Source organism: Astatotilapia calliptera, chromosome 14 (genome assembly GCF_900246225.1).
Source record: "Astatotilapia calliptera chromosome 14, fAstCal1.2, whole genome shotgun sequence".
In the NCBI taxonomy this organism is placed as follows: Eukaryota; Metazoa; Chordata; class Actinopteri; order Cichliformes; family Cichlidae; genus Astatotilapia; species Astatotilapia calliptera.
In genome coordinates, this window is record NC_039315.1 from 19,396,546 (window position 1) to 19,412,892 (window position 16,347).

The window sequence follows — 16,347 nt, forward strand, 5'->3', positions numbered from 1 at the left end:
AGAGGAGTACAAAGGACGAAAGAGAAATGACGAAAGAAATAAATGACTTCAGGTCAGAAATAAAACAAGAAGCAAATAACTAATGAAATATTTGGAATGTGATTAAATAATACAACAAATCAGCAAATCATGCTTTTGTTTAAGCAACAAACTTTACAGGATCGCACTCCAACACTGCAGGGGGCAGTAGTGCGCCGGAAACGGGATCATACGGGTATTCGCAAAAATTGCGCTTGTTTAACTTCTACGCATATTTACTGACGTAAAGCAGATTCTTTACCGGGGGTTGAGAAATATCGGACGTAACCGCCGTCTGTGAATACTACTGAAGCTCGTTCATCGTGTGTCCGCCGTCGTGCGTCTATGCAGTTTTGTGTTAGCGCACATCAACCCAACACTGAGGCGGAAAACACGGAGAATAAGAAAGAAATGTTGTGCTAGCTGACTGTGTGCGGGTTAAGGCTTTATCCAACGATAAGAAACACTGGGAGTGAAGTAAGCGAGGTACGTGTTGTTGAATGCATTCTGTTATTGCTTAGTTTTACCTCTCACCCAATCGTTAGCCACCGTGCTAGCTTTAGCAGTTGGCGAAGTTGCCGCTTCCTCCACGCTTGGCCTAATTAATAACAGGTGCTGCGGCGTGAAGTACAATGTGTTACATGTAACATAATGTAGCCATTTATGAATGATATCCCGAGTTTACGCCGTTTCTGGACGAGCTAACAACAGTTAAACGCGGGCAAAGTTCGCCTTGCTGTTGCAGTTTTGTGCCATCCGGGAGGCCATGTTAGGCTAACCTAGCTAGCTCATCAACTGTGAGCACGAAGATGTTGAAGCTACACAGATGAGTTAATGTGAAATAAATGCATTTTCTACCGAATTAAGAAGCTAGTTTTTATTTTTGAAAGGCGTTTATGTCAAAGGCCATTCTATTTTCTAGACTTTGCAAGGCATTAAGCACACGCGTTCACTTTGTGGCTTCTGTTATTTAATCTGTGGGTTGCAGGAGCCAGACAAGGAATTCATGTGCCAGTGTAATATGTTTCTGATCAGTTTTTTGTTTCAGTTAAATTAAATGTAATTTGGGTTTTTTGACATGTAACGCCTCTCTCCTCAGGGTTTAGATTATATACAGTTATAATCAAAAACCTCACTTATTTTAATACCTTGGTTTTTGTCTTTGTTTTGGATAGTGAGGCACCATGGCAGCTGCCTTTCCTTACAGAGGGGTCCCTGCAGCGATGCCACCCGGTGTGCCACCAGGGGTACCAACTGCTGTACCGCCTGGTGTGCCCCCTCCTGCACCTGTCCCAGACTACATGTCTGAGGAGAAATTACAAGAGAAGGGTATGTTGTTTGTATCCACTAAAGCGGGACTTCCATGTTTTGAGCTTTTAGCAAAGATGTTGTCACAAATGGACAAGATTAACTTTGCGATTATTAAATGTCTTTCAACTCTACAGCAAGAAAATGGCAGCAGTTACAGGCAAAGCGCTACTCAGAAAAGAGAAAGTTTGGCTTTGTGGATGCTCAGAAGGAAGATATGCCACCTGAACATGTCCGCAAGATCATCAGGGACCATGGAGACATGACCAATAGAAAGTTTCGCCATGACAAGAGGGTCTACCTTGGGTAAAGATGACTCCTTTATCCCTTTTTAAAAGTCTTAACAAAAGTCGGTGTTTTTTTTACTTCTTGATAACATCTTCATATGCTTGTTCTGTGTCTGTTTGTTGAACAGTGCCCTCAAGTACATGCCCCATGCAGTGCTGAAGCTGTTGGAAAACATGCCGATGCCTTGGGAACAGATTCGAGATGTGCCCGTGCTTTATCACATCACTGGAGCCATTTCATTTGTCAATGAAATCCCTTGGGTCATTGAGCCAGTCTACATTTCACAGTGGGGGTAAGGGAGAGTTTCTATTGCTGAAAACTTTCAAGCCAACTGTGATCATTTCCATTCAATAAAATGTAAATTTGTCTCTTTCCCGATTTTAATCCCAGCACCATGTGGATCATGATGCGTCGTGAGAAAAGAGATCGTCGGCACTTCAAAAGAATGCGCTTTCCACCCTTTGATGATGAGGAGCCGCCACTGGACTACGCTGACAATATTCTTGATGTGGAACCCTTGGAGGCCATTCAGATGGAGCTTGATCCAGAGGAAGATGCTTCAGTTGTGGACTGGTTCTATGAACATCAGCCCCTCAAGGACACAGCCAAGTAAGCAGCCATGGCTCTCTTCACAGACAGGTTTACATATTCAACTGATAAGTTGCTTAAAACATTAATTGATGATTTATCTTTGTCTTGCTCAGGTTTGTGAATGGAACCACCTATCGTCGTTGGCAGTTCACACTGCCTATGATGTCCACACTGTACCGTCTGGCCAATCAGCTTCTGACAGATCTGGTTGATAGAAACTACTTTTACCTCTTTGACCTGAAGGCTTTCTTCACGTCCAAGGCTTTAAACATGGCCATCCCTGGAGGACCAAAGTTTGAGCCGTTGGTCAGAGACATCAACCTCCAGTATGTTCTTTTGCCCTTTTATAAAATGAATATTCTAAAGACTTATTGTTATTAATGTTAATAAAGTGCAGAATTTAAATGTTTCTTGTAATTGTTTGATATTGCTGTTTGATTCCAAACATAATGTGAAAATAGAAGCTGGCGTTTTTGTGTCCTAACTGGTTCCTCTGTATCCTCTGTAGGGATGAAGACTGGAACGAGTTCAACGACATCAACAAAATCATCATCCGACAGCCCATCAGGACAGAGTACAAAATCGGCTTCCCCTACCTGTACAACAATTTGCCCCACCACGTCCACCTCACCTGGTGAGAACTTGAAATACCGGCTGACTGAAAAATCCTTTTTCATTCAAGACAGGAGAGACATTCATCGCTTATAAACGTCATAGATTTGTTTTATTTTTCATAATGGCTATATAAAAGCAACATTTGTGACGTTTTTGTTTTTTTTTCCTAGGTACCACACACCAAATGTGGTTTTTATCAAAACAGAAGACCCCGATCTTCCTGCATTTTACTTTGACCCACTGATCAACCCCATTTCACACAGACATTCTGTTAAGGTAAGTGTTGCACATTATCTACTTGTCTCCCTTTGGTGAATAACACCCCGCATCAAAGTCCTCTTACAAAGGCGCACTTGCATTGGACTGCTTGCCTGTGCGTAAGAACTGGAGGAATAGTAAAATGAATGGTGACTTGTTATTATTGGCTGCAGCTGCAGATCACCTTTCACCATTCAGATAACTCTTCTAGTTATTTTATAGTCTGTTGAATTCCAGCCCTTCTGCCCTTAAAAGTGATTCATTGTTTTTCCTGTGACCTCTCAGAGTCAGGAGCCTCTGCCAGATGATGATGAGGAGTTTGAGCTTGCTGAGTTTGTGGAACCCTTCCTCAAAGAAACCCCACTCTACACAGACAACACAGCCAATGGCATTGCTCTCCTGTGGGCGCCGAGACCCTTCAACCTCAGATCTGGCCGAACAAGACGTGCCATCGATATCCCCCTGATCAAGAACTGGTGAGCAAACTGTGAAGCTGTTAGGACAGGAGTAAATCTGAAGTACTTTACTGTTTGAAGAGATGTTGGCTGTGTGGAAGATTTTGTTTTGCATTAGGGTTAAAATAAAATAAAAAAAGTCTGATAAGTATTAAACATATGTTGCTAAAATATTTTATAGGTACCGCGAGCATTGCCCTGCTGGACAGCCAGTGAAAGTACGTGTGTCATACCAGAAACTGCTGAAGTACTACGTGCTCAATGCTCTCAAACACAGACCACCCAAGGCCCAGAAGAAGAGGTGTGCATCCTTGGATTTATTTTGATATCCTGCTTTCACGCATTTTTAATTAAACCTTTATTTATTTTGCTCATTATCCAAGTTCATCTGTAAAAGTTATCCCTCTGTTGTCTTGTAGATACCTATTCCGCTCCTTTAAGGCCACAAAGTTCTTCCAGTCCACAAAGCTGGATTGGGTGGAGGTTGGCCTGCAGGTTTGCAGACAGGGCTACAACATGCTCAATCTGCTCATCCATCGTAAGAACCTCAACTACCTGCATCTGGACTACAACTTCAACCTGAAGCCTGTCAAGACACTGACCACAAAGGTACAATCTGCAGAGCAGGATCTAACTTCACATTTTGTTTTTGTTAAGTCTCTGACTGTATTCTAGTATGAAGTGCACTTCGTTTGACCATTGCTGACCTATGACTGTTTTTTGCCTCCTTCAGGAGAGAAAGAAGTCGCGATTCGGCAATGCCTTTCATCTGTGCAGAGAGGTTCTCCGTCTAAGCAAGCTGGTGGTTGACAGCCACGTGCAGTACAGACTGGGAAATGTTGATGCCTTCCAGGTTAGTTGTGAAGTGGAAATTGGCCAAGCTTTGCTTTCATAGGGTAGCGGTAAAAGCGCTCTTTAATGAAAAGCAGTATAAAATGCAAGGATGTATCTTTTGTATTGATAAAGGATTTTGGGAAATCTTTTTCATGTTCATAAGATTTTATTTGAATTTTTTTTTCAGTAGTTATTTTTATGTATTGATTTGCACATGTGACCAAAGGTGTGTTTCTGTGTTGCAGTTGGCTGACGGACTGCAGTACATCTTCGCTCATGTGGGTCAGCTCACAGGCATGTACCGGTACAAGTACAAGCTGATGAGACAAATCCGGATGTGCAAAGACCTGAAGCATCTCATCTACTACCGTTTCAATACCGTGAGTAATTGCCCCATGTTAACAATTTGCACACTTAAGGTGAAGCTGTTTTCTGTATAAATATTTTTCCACAATCACATTTAAGTTTTAATCTTGTCTGTGTTTTCAGGGTCCTGTGGGCAAGGGACCAGGTTGTGGCTTCTGGGCCCCTGGTTGGAGGGTGTGGCTGTTCTTCATGAGGGGCATCACCCCCCTGTTGGAGCGGTGGCTCGGAAATCTGCTGGCCAGACAGTTTGAAGGTCTGAACATACATATTTTACTTGTGTGATTCTCTGACACGGTCAGTTATTCTCTGAGGGAAACCGTAGCAGTTTCAGCAGCAGCGGCGGTTTTGCTTTGATTTCCTCTGCAGGACGTCACTCGAAGGGTGTTGCAAAGACTGTGACCAAACAGCGTGTGGAGTCTCACTTTGACCTGGAGTTGCGTGCGGCTGTGATGCATGACATCTTGGACATGATGCCTGAGGGGATCAAACAGAACAAGGCCAGAACCATCCTGCAGCACCTCAGCGAGTCCTGGAGGTGCTGGAAAGCAAACATCCCATGGAAGGTCAGGTCTCCTCAGGAATCTTTTTGACATTTGAGTGTCTTGTTACGTTTGAATGGATGGCCTGTGGTTTGAAAAATAAGGATTTGTGAAATTCTTGATAACATGAATAAAATATCAGGTAATTGGATAATAAAGGGAACAGTATTGAAAGCACTGATTAGATATTGGAACAACTTCACAAAGATACTACAAACATTGTTAAAAATTAGAATTTAAGTGAGAAGAAAATATCTAATGTTATCTTTTTCTTTCACTTTAGGTACCTGGATTGCCTACTCCTATTGAGAACATGATTCTGCGATACGTGAAGGCCAAAGCTGACTGGTGGACCAACACAGCCCACTACAACCGTGAGCGAATCCGTCGCGGAGCCACTGTGGATAAGACGGTGTGCAAGAAAAACCTGGGCAGACTGACCCGTCTGTACCTGAAAGCTGAACAGGAGAGACAGCACAACTACCTGAAGGTAATACTCTAAGAAGAAATCTTAAAAAAAGAACTCTAGTAAAGTCCCTGCATTGTCAACGCATTTAAGGTGAAATGATGATTGTTGTCCTCCTACAAAGGCGCACTTGCATTGGACTGCCTGCCTGTGCGTAAGAACTGGAGGAATATTAAAGTGAATAGTGGTTCTTTGATTGCTGGTTGCGTTTGCCACTGGCCCTTTACTATTCAGACACTTTTCTGATTATTACATGATGTTATAATATACGAAAACAGGTCTCATTGTATCTCTGTATCAAAGGTAAAAATGGCTGCATCCTTTAGTTTTCTGCCATATAATTGAAAGTGTGTGTATTCTGTTTACAGGATGGTCCCTACATCACTGCAGAAGAGGCCGTGGCCATTTACACCACCACTGTGCACTGGCTGGAGAGTCGGCGCTTCTCACCAATCCCGTTCCCCCCACTGTCTTACAAACATGACACCAAGCTGCTCATCCTGGCGCTGGAGAGGCTCAAAGAAGCATACAGGTAAGCAAGCTGAGAACATTGCCTTTAACTTTAGCGATGCATATCTCACATCAGGCAGCAGAATTGCCAGAGTATGTTTTGCTTATTATTAATTTGTTTCCATGTCCACTCTAAATCCTTCCAGCGTGAAGTCTCGTCTGAACCAGAGTCAGAGGGAGGAGCTCGGGCTCATAGAGCAGGCCTACGACAACCCTCACGAGGCTCTTTCCAGGATCAAGCGTCACCTGCTAACACAGAGAGCCTTCAAAGAGGTCAGGGAGAAGATGTGTGGATACTTTCTAAGAGTTTCATTTAGTTAACAGGGATGTTTCTGGCTTTAAACAGTAGACAAGAACACTAGAAGAAAATGTATTGCTCTAATTTATTTTTTGTTTCACTGGTCAGTTTACAAACATAAGTAACATAAATGTGAGGCAGTATTTCCTAGCTTCTGTGTAGATACATAGTTACTGGGATGTCGTTTTGGGAAACCACCAGAAGAATTGATTTCTGTTACAGCCTTGAGTTTCTCTGTTGTAAAAGTCTTTCTTCTCATCACATCCGTTTGTTAGTTTCTAAGTGACTACTTCTTTTGCAGGTGGGTATCGAGTTCATGGACTTGTACAGCCACCTGGTGCCAGTGTATGATGTGGAGCCCCTGGAGAAGATAACTGATGCCTACCTGGACCAGTACCTGTGGTATGAAGCAGACAAGAGACGCCTGTTCCCACCCTGGATCAAACCTGCTGATACAGAACCACCACCGCTGCTGGTCTACAAGTGGTGCCAAGGTAAGACTCGAATATAGCTGATTGTGTTGTGTAGTATCTCAGAAAGGATCCAGAATACAATATAATCTCAGTTTGAATAACATTGTGGGCAAATGTGATGACATTTTCAGCTTTATTTAAATACTCCTTTATTCTATTCAGGCATCAACAACTTGCAGGACGTGTGGGAGACTGGAGAAGGAGAGTGCAACGTGATGCTCGAGTCCCGCTATGAGAAGATGTACGAGAAGATTGATCTGACATTGCTCAACAGGCTGCTGCGTCTTATCGTTGACCACAACATTGCTGATTACATGACAGCCAAGAACAACGTGGTCATCAACTACAAGGTAAGGGTGCTTATTTCTTTTCATATAGGAGTTTTAAAGATAACTGATTAGATTTATTTATTTTTTGAGTGTTTCTCCACATCTTTATTCCTCTCACATAGGACATGAACCACACCAACTCTTACGGCATCATCAGGGGTCTCCAGTTTGCCTCGTTCATCGTGCAGTACTACGGTCTGGTGATGGACCTCCTGGTTCTCGGCCTGCACCGTGCCAGTGAGATGGCTGGTCCCCCTCAGATGCCCAACGACTTCCTCAGTTTTCAAGACACTGCCACGGAGAGCGCTCACCCAATCCGACTGTACTGCCGCTACATCGACCGCATCCACATCTTCTTCAGGTAGGATTGCACTAAGTGATAAGATGACATTTTCTCACTTGTTTGTTTGTTTTTACACATTTAAGTGATGTCACTGTTTTTGTGGCTCTAGATTCTCTGCTGATGAGGCCAGGGACCTGATTCAGAGGTATCTGACAGAGCACCCGGACCCCAACAACGAGAACATTGTGGGTTACAACAATAAGAAGTGCTGGCCTCGTGATGCCCGGATGAGGCTGATGAAGCATGATGTGAATCTGTGAGTTTTTCTTTCAACCTTTCACTCTTAAGCTTGTAGATTATTGTTATGTAGATCTAATCTTTGTTGAATATTGCACATAACGAAAATTAGACTTTATGAAAAATGGCTTGAACTTGCCAAATAATCTTCCCAGTGGACGCGCAGTGTTCTGGGACATCAAGAATCGCCTGCCCAGGTCTGTGACCACAGTCCAGTGGGAGAACAGCTTTGTGTCCGTGTACAGCAAAGACAACCCCAACCTGCTCTTCAACATGTGTGGGTTTGAGTGCCGCATCCTTCCCAAGTGTCGCACCAGCTATGAGGAGTTCACTCACAAGGATGGTGTCTGGAACCTGCAGAATGAGGTGAAATTTATAATGCTAACAAACCTGCTGCTATAGTGTCTGGAAAACAAATTAAAGAGACTAAAGAGACTTTCCCTTTTTTGATTAAATGGGCTTGAAGTTCACATTTGTATTTATTTGTTCAGGTGACCAAAGAGAGGACAGCACAGTGTTTCCTGCGGGTGGATGATGAGTCAATGCAGCGTTTTCACAACAGAGTGCGTCAGATCCTGATGGCCTCTGGATCCACCACATTCACCAAGGTTAACAGAGATCTTGCTTTTTATAAACTAGAGTATTATTGTTACATTCATTGATCCTTTTATAGCTGCATTTAGATCAAGGAAAACTTACTACTTTCTCTATTTTTAATCTTCAGATTGTGAATAAGTGGAACACAGCTCTGATTGGTCTGATGACCTACTTCCGTGAGGCTGTGGTAAATACACAGGAGCTACTGGACCTGCTGGTGAAGTGTGAGAACAAGATTCAGACACGTATTAAGATTGGTCTCAACTCCAAAATGCCTAGCCGCTTCCCTCCCGTGGTCTTCTACACTCCCAAAGAGTTGGGTGGTCTCGGCATGTTGTCCATGGGCCACGTGCTTATCCCGCAGTCAGACCTGAGGTAGGTCTCCTTGCAGATCTGTGTGAACTTCTAGTCTGTAAATTCATTCAGCTGTGGTGTCTTGACCAATCACACACTCATTTGTCTCACTCTTTAACAGGTGGTCCAAGCAGACAGATGTGGGCATCACCCACTTCAGGTCTGGAATGAGCCACGAAGAAGACCAGCTGATCCCTAACTTGTATCGTTACATTCAGCCATGGGAGAGCGAGTTTATCGACTCTCAGAGGGTCTGGGCTGAGTATGCGCTCAAGAGACAGGAGGCCATTGCCCAGAACAGGTAGAGCAGATTACTCTCTTATCTGATTTGGACTCACTGCAGCTAGTTTAGACACCATAATAACCGGTGTTTCATCTTTATTCCAGGCGTCTAACTCTGGAGGATTTGGAGGACTCCTGGGACAGAGGAATCCCCAGGATCAACACTCTTTTCCAGAAGGACAGACACACACTGGCCTATGACAAAGGCTGGAGAGTCAGAACTGACTTTAAACAGTACCAGGTATGATGGAGACAGCGATGTGCAAAGAGCAGAAGTGTTAAGATTCTACATAAAAACATGAAGTGCCTTTTAATAATTCAGGCATTCTAAGTAAACTCAAGCAGATTAAAAATAGTTGGGACTCTTGGTCTCAGTTGCACTCTGCAGCAGTTGTGTTGACTTTAATGGTTTACCGATCAACAAGACTGTTTACAGTTTTATTTGTAATGCACGTGTCTGTATGCTATTACATGATGTTTATCATTTAGCTATTTCCAGCTATTAATTGTATTTTCTTCCTTGGTTGGTTGCAGGTGCTGAAGCAGAATCCGTTCTGGTGGACACACCAGAGACACGATGGCAAACTGTGGAACCTGAACAACTACCGCACAGACATGATCCAGGCGCTCGGTGGCGTGGAGGGCATTCTGGAGCACACACTCTTCAAAGGCACTTATTTCCCCACCTGGGAGGGTCTCTTCTGGTGAGAGCACTTTAAATGTTTACAGGAATTAATTATATTGCAAGCATCACACAATAGACTTTACACTTGGATCACTTTGTGTGCTTTTCTCGATACACTTGGCGAGTGTATAACTGCCAGGAAACTAATTTGTCATAAATTTAATTAATTGCCTTTAAAAACAGATTCTCTCTCTGTGCGTTTTAGGGAAAAGGCCAGTGGCTTTGAGGAGTCCATGAAATGGAAGAAGCTGACTAATGCCCAGAGATCTGGTCTCAACCAAATCCCCAACCGTCGTTTCACTCTTTGGTGGTCACCCACCATCAACAGAGCCAATGTAAGTACAACCAGGAACCAGAGAGGAAAAGAAACATCTTACAGAACATATGAGTCTTTGTTGTGTAGGAAAACTAAAGATTGTCTGTAGTGGCTTAGTTTGTATGTTTTTATTTCTAGGTGTATGTGGGTTTCCAAGTGCAGCTTGACCTGACAGGAATCTTCATGCACGGCAAGATCCCAACGCTGAAGATCTCCCTCATTCAGATCTTCAGGGCTCACTTGTGGCAGAAGATCCATGAGAGCATTGTCATGGATCTCTGTCAGGTAGGTTCTGTTCATTTACCAAACTTTTTCCTCAGCACAGGAATTATTGTGCAAGTCAGAACGTAAATTTGTATGTTTTTTCTGATTCTGGTTTTCAGGTGTTTGACCAGGAGTTGGATGCTCTGGAAATTGAGACTGTGCAGAAGGAGACCATCCACCCCAGGAAGTCCTACAAGATGAACTCATCTTGTGCTGACATACTTCTCTTTGCATCATACAAGTGGAACGTCTCCCGGCCTTCTCTGCTTGCTGACTCAAAGTATGACTTTTAGCATGATTTTAAGTTTTTTAGGGGATGAAACATTAGTTTATAATAGAATAATGAGGTCCAAAACAGAAAAGTGAAAATCTTGTTTAAATTGAAATGTTCACTTCCTCCTGCAGGGACGTGATGGACAGCACCACCACACAGAAGTACTGGATTGACATTCAGCTCCGATGGGGTGACTATGACTCCCATGACATCGAGCGCTATGCCAGGGCCAAGTTCCTCGACTACACCACAGACAACATGAGCATCTACCCCTCTCCCACTGGGGTGCTCATTGCTATTGATCTGGCCTACAACCTCCACAGGTTAGTATTGTCTAAGGGCCAGGTTTTGAGCACTGTCTTGTTTGAAGATAGGAAACAAGATTCTTATCTTCAATCTTTAAGCATCTACTTAAACCCAGCATTTTATGTGTTCTTGTTTTGTAGTGCGTATGGTAACTGGTTCCCTGGAGGCAAGCCTTTGATCCAGCAGGCCATGGCTAAGATCATGAAGGCCAACCCTGCCCTGTATGTGCTCAGGGAACGCATCCGCAAAGGTCTGCAGCTGTACTCCTCTGAGCCCACTGAGCCGTACCTGTCCTCACAGAACTACGGTGAACTGTTCTCCAACCAGATCATCTGGTTTGTGGATGACACGAATGTCTACAGAGTCACTATCCACAAGGTAAAAGGGTGTTTTTGTAATTCTAGGAAAGTAAAGTGTATTTTGCTTTTGAATAATAATAATAATAATAATAATAATATAAAAAAAAATGCAAAAAATGTAGTCGCATGTATTCTCCACCTATTTCAACAGACCTTTGAGGGTAACTTGACCACGAAGCCCATCAATGGAGCCATTTTCATCTTCAACCCGAGGACCGGTCAGCTCTTCCTCAAAATCATTCACACCTCTGTGTGGGCTGGGCAGAAACGTCTGGGACAGGTACATCCCTTACACTCAGAAATACAGCATAGCTTGTGGCAGAGATATGAAATATAAGGCTTTAGTTAGTAAGTTAATTATTTTTTTTTATTTTTTATTTTTTTATCAAAGGTGTTTAACTTGATTTTTTTTTTTTTTTTTTATCTCTGTAGCTGGCCAAGTGGAAAACAGCTGAGGAAGTGGCTGCTCTGATTCGTTCCCTCCCAGTGGAGGAGCAGCCAAAACAGATCATTGTGACCAGGAAGGGCATGCTCGACCCTCTGGAGGTGAGACTCTTTATGCTAATAAAACTTTAGAAGATTAGCTCAGTGTAATATTTCAAAGGTGAAACCAGACTGCAGCACTTTTCCAGTTTGTGATGCATTGTTCTCCCTGTGCAGGTCCACTTGCTCGACTTCCCCAACATTGTGATCAAAGGCTCGGAGTTGCAGCTGCCCTTCCAGGCCTGTCTGAAAGTGGAGAAGTTTGGAGACCTGATCCTGAAGGCTACAGAACCACAGATGGTGCTGTTCAACCTTTATGATGACTGGCTGAAGACCATCTCGTCCTACACAGTGAGTTTCACACCAGGGTTGTAATTGTTTTACAATGATGGTGGTTTTTTGTTAATTTTTTGTTAAAGCCCCCTTACTCTCTTCCCTGTGTAAGTAGTTTGTGTTTGGTTGTCTGCTCCGTAGGCCTTCTCTCGACTTATCCTGATCCTCAGAGCGCTCCACGTCAACAATGACCGTGCCAAGGTGATCCTTAAACCTGACAAAACAACTATCACCGAGCCCCATCACATTTGGCCCACGCTCACTGATGAGGAGTGGATCAAGGTGGAAGTGCAACTCAAAGATCTAATTTTGGCTGATTATGGCAAAAAGAACAAGTAAGTCTTCAGTTTGAGTTCCCAAGTTTTGCACAAACTAATTGCTGTATGTACCTCAAATAGCTGCTTGTTTTCTGTAACTTGGAGCTAAATATAACCAGTTTTGTGGTCAATACTTCCTGTGTCTCCTTTCAGTGTGAACGTAGCTTCACTGACCCAGTCTGAGATCCGTGACATCATCCTGGGAATGGAGATCTCAGCTCCGTCTCAACAGCGCCAGCAAATTGCTGAGATCGAGAAACAGACCAAAGAACAGTCGCAGCTTACCGCCACACAGACCCGCACGGTCAACAAGCATGGAGACGAGATCATCACCTCCACCACCTCCAACTACGAGACCCAGACGTTCTCATCCAAGACTGAATGGAGAGTCAGGTATGAATGCAGCTTCTGTGGGGTTCAGACTTTGTTTTAAGAGCTCACTCGTGATTGAGTAAAATATGAAGTAGGGCTGCACGATTAATCGCTAGAAAATCGCGATTCATACTTATGTGAGATCTCATTTCCAAATGACAACGATTTAAAAAAAAAAAAAAAAAAAAGACGACGACAACTGTACCGCATTTTGATCCGGGACGTACTCTGTATGAAAACAAGCGCTCACTCTTCCTGCTCAACAAATGACAAGGGCGGAGTCTTATACCACGTGATACAGAAGCTGTGCCATGTGATGCTAAAATTAGCAGGGAAAAAACAGCGGAGAGCACGTCAGGGATGACGAGAAAGTGACAGGAGAAAATCCGTCCCGGTCAACCACCCAAACATCAATAACGGGAACCTTATACAGCGCTTCCCTATACACGTCGAACTCCCGCAGGCACAAAGAAATTACGGAGGCTATTACTTATCACCTGACCAAAGATATGGCTCCCATCAACACTGTGCAAAACGAGGGATTTAGGAAAATGATCAACACCCTAGACAAATGCTACACAGTGCCGTCCCGCAACTATTTTTCTATTGTTGCACTACCTGCTCTATACACGCAGCGTCGAGCAACGGTGGAGACGGAATTTCAAGCAGTACAACATTTTGCGGCAACAACAAAACGTGAGACATTTGTTGTTTTTATGTTTATTTGTTTTTATGTTCAGTCTCAACTGTTACGAAGTTGATGTGCAGTTAATAAGTGCAATAAATATTACACTGGAAAAGAAAATCGTGAGAGAATCGTGATCTCAATTCTAAGCCAAAAAATCGTGATTCTCATTTTATGCAAAATCGTGCAGCCCTAATAGGAAGACCAGTGTGTGAATGTGAGAGTGAATGAATAGTGGTATTGTAAAGCGCTTTGGGTGCCTTGAAAAGCGCTGTATAAATCCAATCCATTATTATTATAAATCATGTTTGTTTGTTGTTGTTTTTTTCCCCCCCATGTCAGGGCCATATCTGCTGCGAACCTTCATCTCCGAACCAACCACATCTACGTCTCATCTGATGACATCAAGGAGACGGGTTACACCTACATCCTGCCCAAAAATGTCCTCAAGAAATTCATCTGCATCTCAGATCTGCGAGCACAGGTATGTATTCATCATATTACACATCACTTCATCAACTGAGCCCATTGTAACAACATGCTCAGGTATATATGCTGACCATATTATTTTGTTCCAGATTGCAGGCTACCTGTATGGCACCAGCCCACCTGACAACCCCCAGGTGAAGGAGATCCGTTGTATTGTCATGGTGCCCCAGTGGGGGACTCACCAGACTGTCCACCTGCCCAACCAGCTGCCTGGTCATGAATACCTGAAAGTAAGTTCTGGTTTATTCTTAGCAATTGATACATGATAGCGTTGCTGGTTGCTTTGTTCCAGCTTTAAAGCTTTATTTTTATTTTCCCTAAACAGGAAATGGAACCCCTTGGCTGGATTCACACGCAGCCCAATGAATCGCCGCAGCTGTCCCCACAGGATGTCACTACCCACGCCAAGATCATGGCTGATAACCCTTCATGGGATGGAGAAAAGACCATCATCATTACTTGCAGGTAGGCTTTATTACTTTGCTATGAAAAGAGTGTAGGAAGGTAAAATCTGTAGCAGTTTAAAAGAAACTAACTTGAATGGAGTTTAAAGTATTGCAAGTTCAATACGCAGTATAGTGATTCTATTGGAAATCCATTTATTTATATTATAATTTTAAAAATGCACCAGACTCTTTAAAAGAAATTGTAGTTATAACTGTATTTTCAGACATAGTTGACTTGTACTTAAGAGTGTCTTGTCTGTGCTTTTCAGCTTCACCCCAGGTTCATGCACGCTCACAGCCTACAAGCTGACACCCAGCGGGTACGAATGGGGTCGCCAGAACACGGACAAGGGCAACAACCCCAAAGGTTACCTACCGTCTCACTATGAAAGAGTGCAGATGCTGCTGTCTGATCGTTTCCTGGGCTTCTTCATGGTACCTGGCCAGTGCTCCTGGAACTACAACTTCATGGGTCAGTATTCAAAGCTCTTGTATTTATATTAGTATTGCTTGCTATATATCTGTTGCCAAATCTGCCCTGAGTGCAACGTTTTGTTTTCTTGTTTTTTTTTATTTTTTTTTTTTGAATGATCAGTAGGATACATTGATGTTTCCACTGCCCCAGTGTCTGTTTCATTGATTTTAGTGTGCAGATTTGCTTCACAATTACTTAGATTCAGGGATGTGAAACTCATTTTGCACTTTAACCTTAAATTGGCTGGACATTTAGGCAAAATGTGAAGACATTTAGCTAAACGTTTAATCCCTGACATATTCTAATGTAAGATATACAACAGTATGCCTTCTTTTTCTACATGATAAATGTGTAAAATGACAAAATTAGTTCTGGTCGCTCGCCTTATGGCACCCCTGCTCTAGTTATTTATATATGCTAATAATAAACCTGTCAATTCCCTTTACCACAGGCGTGCGCCACGATCCAAACATGAAGTACGACCTCCAGCTGGCCAACCCGAAGGAGTTCTACCACGAAGTCCACCGGCCCTCGCACTTCTTAAACTTTGCCTCTCTGCAGGAGGGCGAGATCTACAATGCCGACCGCGAGGACATGTACGCCTGAGGGCAGACGCGCTGCACTTGACCTGTTTCGTTGAAAGCTCTGCCAGAATTATGTGGCGCTCAGATTTCAGAACCTGTAATATTGCTATTGAAAAAGATGTAACTGTGATGATGGAATTCTTGTTTTGTTTTTTAATGTAAAGGCTTTAGGATCCTTTTTGATATTTGATATTACTCTACCCTCCCCTCTATTACAGTAAGGCTACTTCAGTCTTTGTGGCATCTCACATGTGCATTTGTGTAGTTTTCAGTACACAGTAATTTGGTATAATATTTGATCAGACCTCTGTTTAGGAAGGGGAAATGACATGCTTACTGTTCACTCTTTTGAGAATTGAAACTGAAAGTTGTTCTTTCATGCCAGTAACGCCCCATTATTACTGTGTTGTATGTGTACTGTACATCCTGTCACACCATAGCTTGAGTTTAAATAAAGATCTCAATTTTTATGAACAGTGTGGTGTTAATGTCAGGTTTGGGGTTTTTTTGGCCCCCAGAGGGGAAGTAAGGCTGGACAGGGACTTTCTGGCTCACTTCCCCTGTTTTGAGAGGTCAAATTGCTTTCTCTTGAACCACTCATATTGGTTGCGCTTGCCTAAGCATATTGGTATCCCCATAATAAGCCAGGACTTTACTTTCTGTTTTAGTCTTGGTTAATGAAGCTATATTTCCAGGTTTATGTGCAGTTCTGCCGTTATTTTATTTCCCTAGACAGTTCTAGGCCAGCATTTCTGACTGCAGATCTGCAGAGGAAATTAAGTTTACGCTTTGCTGCAT

The 16,347-nt window shown here is 43.1% G+C and overlaps 1 protein-coding gene across 1 annotated transcript; it reads left to right on the forward strand.

Moving 5' to 3' along the window:
• Positions 1–202: 202 nt before the first annotated feature.
• Positions 203–16,023, forward strand: prpf8 (pre-mRNA processing factor 8). Its single transcript, XM_026191462.1, has 43 exons — positions 203–504; positions 1,194–1,347; positions 1,464–1,632; positions 1,742–1,906; positions 2,005–2,223; positions 2,319–2,531; positions 2,714–2,839; positions 2,991–3,096; positions 3,364–3,554; positions 3,715–3,834; positions 3,953–4,142; positions 4,267–4,386; positions 4,613–4,747; positions 4,857–4,986; positions 5,100–5,296; positions 5,556–5,762; positions 6,107–6,270; positions 6,395–6,521; positions 6,848–7,040; positions 7,182–7,369; positions 7,471–7,709; positions 7,801–7,947; positions 8,084–8,294; positions 8,420–8,536; positions 8,653–8,900; positions 9,001–9,180; positions 9,267–9,402; positions 9,696–9,865; positions 10,052–10,181; positions 10,301–10,447; positions 10,546–10,706; positions 10,832–11,023; positions 11,147–11,384; positions 11,517–11,645; positions 11,798–11,911; positions 12,026–12,199; positions 12,323–12,516; positions 12,652–12,891; positions 13,898–14,039; positions 14,134–14,274; positions 14,370–14,509; positions 14,760–14,962; positions 15,417–16,023. The coding sequence occupies exons 2-43, from the start codon at positions 1,203–1,205 to the stop codon at positions 15,569–15,571; spliced, it is 7,053 nt and encodes a 2,350-aa protein (XP_026047247.1). The 5' UTR covers positions 203–504; positions 1,194–1,202; the 3' UTR covers positions 15,572–16,023.
• The last annotated feature ends 324 nt before the right edge of the window (positions 16,024–16,347 follow it).

Coding starts and splice junctions, on each gene's coding strand:
- prpf8 (XM_026191462.1), top strand. CDS start 1,203: ATGGCAGCTGCCTTTCCTTACAGAGGGGTCCCTGCAGCGATGCCACCC. Junction 4,987..5,099: donor GCTGGCCAGACAGTTTGAAG/GTCTGAACATAC, acceptor TTTCCTCTGCAG/GACGTCACTCGAAGGGTGTT. Junction 11,912..12,025: donor GCATGCTCGACCCTCTGGAG/GTGAGACTCTTT, acceptor CTCCCTGTGCAG/GTCCACTTGCTCGACTTCCC.